This window comes from Solanum lycopersicum, chromosome 6 (genome assembly GCF_036512215.1).
Source record: "Solanum lycopersicum chromosome 6, SLM_r2.1".
In the NCBI taxonomy this organism is placed as follows: Eukaryota; Viridiplantae; Streptophyta; class Magnoliopsida; order Solanales; family Solanaceae; genus Solanum; species Solanum lycopersicum.
In genome coordinates this window covers 48,726,030-48,728,864 of record NC_090805.1, presented here as the reverse complement: position 1 = coordinate 48,728,864, position 2,835 = coordinate 48,726,030, and the positions used below count along the sequence as shown (strand labels likewise).

Here is a 2,835-nt window from a genome sequence, read left to right as displayed (position 1 = left end):
TTGCAATGTGATAATATGTACTACTTTGATCGTTCAATGTACGTGGCACACTTAATTTTTATTTTTTATTTTTAAAAATGATACTTTTCTATTATTAATAATTATCTAACTTTCAAATTCCTATTAAAGCCTTAAAATAATTTATAATCAAATCTATATACTACAAATTTACAAAATTTGTCTTTCTTTTTTTTTAAAACTTTTTTTATCAAGTTAAAATTGATATACAAATTAGAACATAGAGAAGAATAATCTAGAATAACTTTCATTTTGGACACGGACACCTTATTACCTAACATTTTTAAAGATGGATATTTTGTCCAATGCATTATGAATCAACACTCGTTAAGGATTGAGGATTCACGCTATCTTAACGATTCGTTAAGGTCGAAATTTTTTATTCTAGGCATATTTTTAATATTTTTTTAAGTAAAAAAACAGAATATAAAAGACCCGGTCTTTTAGAAGGGAATACAAGAAAATTATGGATTTAAGTAACAAAAAAATAATTCGAAGTTGTCAATGAGTTGTACATTTAACAAGAAGGTTGTTGGTATCACATGACTATCAGTACTGAACTTGGTCACAAGGTTGTAATTCAATTATTAAAAATTAACACCACACTGATAAAGAAAGTCAGCGCTAACTCACAAATTAACAAATAGTAGGAGTTACTTTAATTGTCTGTGTAGCATCTTCAAGGGCTACTAATTAACTAAGATTTAAGCACTTCCACACTAATTGAATAATATAATATAGGCCCACTATTTAATTTCCACTTTTGTCTGTTTTATTTTCTTCTACTAATTTTTATCACGTGATGAAGAAGTTACGAATTCAAGTCTTGAAAATAATTTCTGATAAAAATACAAAGTAAGACGACATACGATAGGCTTTGTAGTCGGATCCTTTCTAGACTCCTTTTTTCTTCCACTAGTTTCTGTGGCCAATTTTTAATATTCTTCTTTCTTCTTTATAACATAAACACGTCTAACTAGCCAATTATATTGTAGGATTTTTTTGCAATGATTATATACTTATATAAACCCAACTCATGCTATTACCATAACTCAAGCTTAGCCATTCTTCTCTTCTAATTCTCTCTATCTACTAATCCAAAATCAAAGAATTAGAGAAAACCATGAAGGTCAAAATAGAAAGTTCAAAAATCATTAAGCCTTTCTATGAAGACAACATCATCCCTCCTTCTACTAAAACCTATATTCCCCTTAGTGTCTTTGATAAAGTCACTTATGAAGCCCAAATTGCTATTATCTATGCCTATCGCCCTCCCACTCCACCAAACGCCGCGATTCAATTGGGGCTTCAAAAGGCCCTAGCGATTTACAGGGAGTGGGCAGGGCGATTAGGTAAAGACGAAAATGGTATTCCAGTAATTTCGCTCAATGATGAAGGTGTTCGATTCGTTGAGGCATCAGCGGATAGTACCCTTGATAAAGTTATGCCCTTTAAACCTTCCGCTTCTTTGCTTAACTTACATCCTCGCTTGAACAATGTGGTCGAGTTGGTGCAAGTTCAAGTCACAAGGTTCACTTGTGGCTCGTTGGTGGTCGGGTTCACCGCTCACCACACTGTGGCGGATGGCCATTCCACTAGCAACTTTTTAGTTGCATGGGGTCAAGCCTGTCGAGGGCTTGACATTAATCCTCTTCCTTTACATGATCGTACAATTTTTAACCCTCGAAACCCTCCTCTTATCGAGTATGAGCATAAGGGGACCGAGTTTATGTCAAAATCAGTTAAAAAGGAAAATTCACTCGATGAAAGTACTCATCATGTAACGGAAGATATAGTGGTGCACAAAGTCCATTTCACCGTTGAGTTTCTAGCAAAACTCAAAGTAAAAGCCTCTTCAATGAACAATAACAATAACAGTAACAGTAACAGACCTTATAGCACATTTGAAAGCCTTGTTGCACATTTATGGAGGGCCATCACTAAAGCGCGAGGCCTAAGTGGCTTCGAGACAACTCATATAAGAATCTCAGTAAATGGTAGAATGAGGTTGAACCCCAGAGTACCTAATGAGTACTTTGGAAACTTAGTACTGTGGGCATTTCCAACATCAAAAGTGAAGGATCTTTTAAGAGAGCCTCTTCCTTATGCAACAAAGCTCATTCATGACGCGGTTGTAAAAGTAAACAATAACTATTTTAGATCGTTCATAGACTTTGCTAATCACAAAGATGAGGATCTCATACCAACAGCAGATATGAACAAACACATATTATGTCCTAATCTCGAAGTTGATAGTTGGTTAAGGTTTCCATTCTACGACTTAGATTTTGGAATGGGGTGTCCGTACATGTTCATGCCTTCATATTTCCCAACAGAAGGGATGATGTTTCTTCTACCATCATTCATTGGAGATGGAAGCATTGATGCTTTTATTCCATTGTTTCAAGACAACTTGCCCACCTTCAAGAAAATTTGCTATTCTTTAGATCTTGCTTGAGAATTAATTATTACTCAACTATGTCATGATATGAAAATTCATTTGCTAATTCCATTTTCTGTTTTTAAGATTTTTATCTTTTACTCTTACGCATTGCTAAGCGCAAGGGAGGCTGGGAATATTTCTATCTATATGTTGTTGAATAATAGAACTAGTTATTACGAATTTTAATTTTATGCAACAATAATAATATACGAACTCGACTTGAAATAAGGTGAATTTTGAAACTCCTAAATTATTGAATAAATCTCTTGTCTGATTGAACACCGTTATAGCTCTCTAGATCCGTTCCATAGATTATTTCTAATAAACTCTCGGATCAAAAGATAAATTTGACTTTTATGCCAAATTTTTTTTTA

General features: G+C 33.8%; 1 protein-coding gene across 1 annotated transcript; it reads left to right on the top strand.

Annotated features, from left to right (window-relative positions):
• Nucleotides 1–905: 905 nt before the first annotated feature.
• Nucleotides 906–2,544, top strand: LOC101244961 (agmatine coumaroyltransferase-2). The gene has a single exon (XM_004241248.5). It carries the CDS (start codon nucleotides 1,142–1,144, stop codon nucleotides 2,474–2,476), a length of 1,335 nt encoding a protein of 444 aa, XP_004241296.1. The 5' UTR covers nucleotides 906–1,141; the 3' UTR covers nucleotides 2,477–2,544.
• The last annotated feature ends 291 nt before the right edge of the window (nucleotides 2,545–2,835 follow it).

Excerpts from the sequence above, each read along its gene's own strand:
- LOC101244961 (XM_004241248.5), top strand. The coding sequence starts at position 1,142 with ATGAAGGTCAAAATAGAAAGTTCAAAAATCATTAAGCCTTTCTATGAA.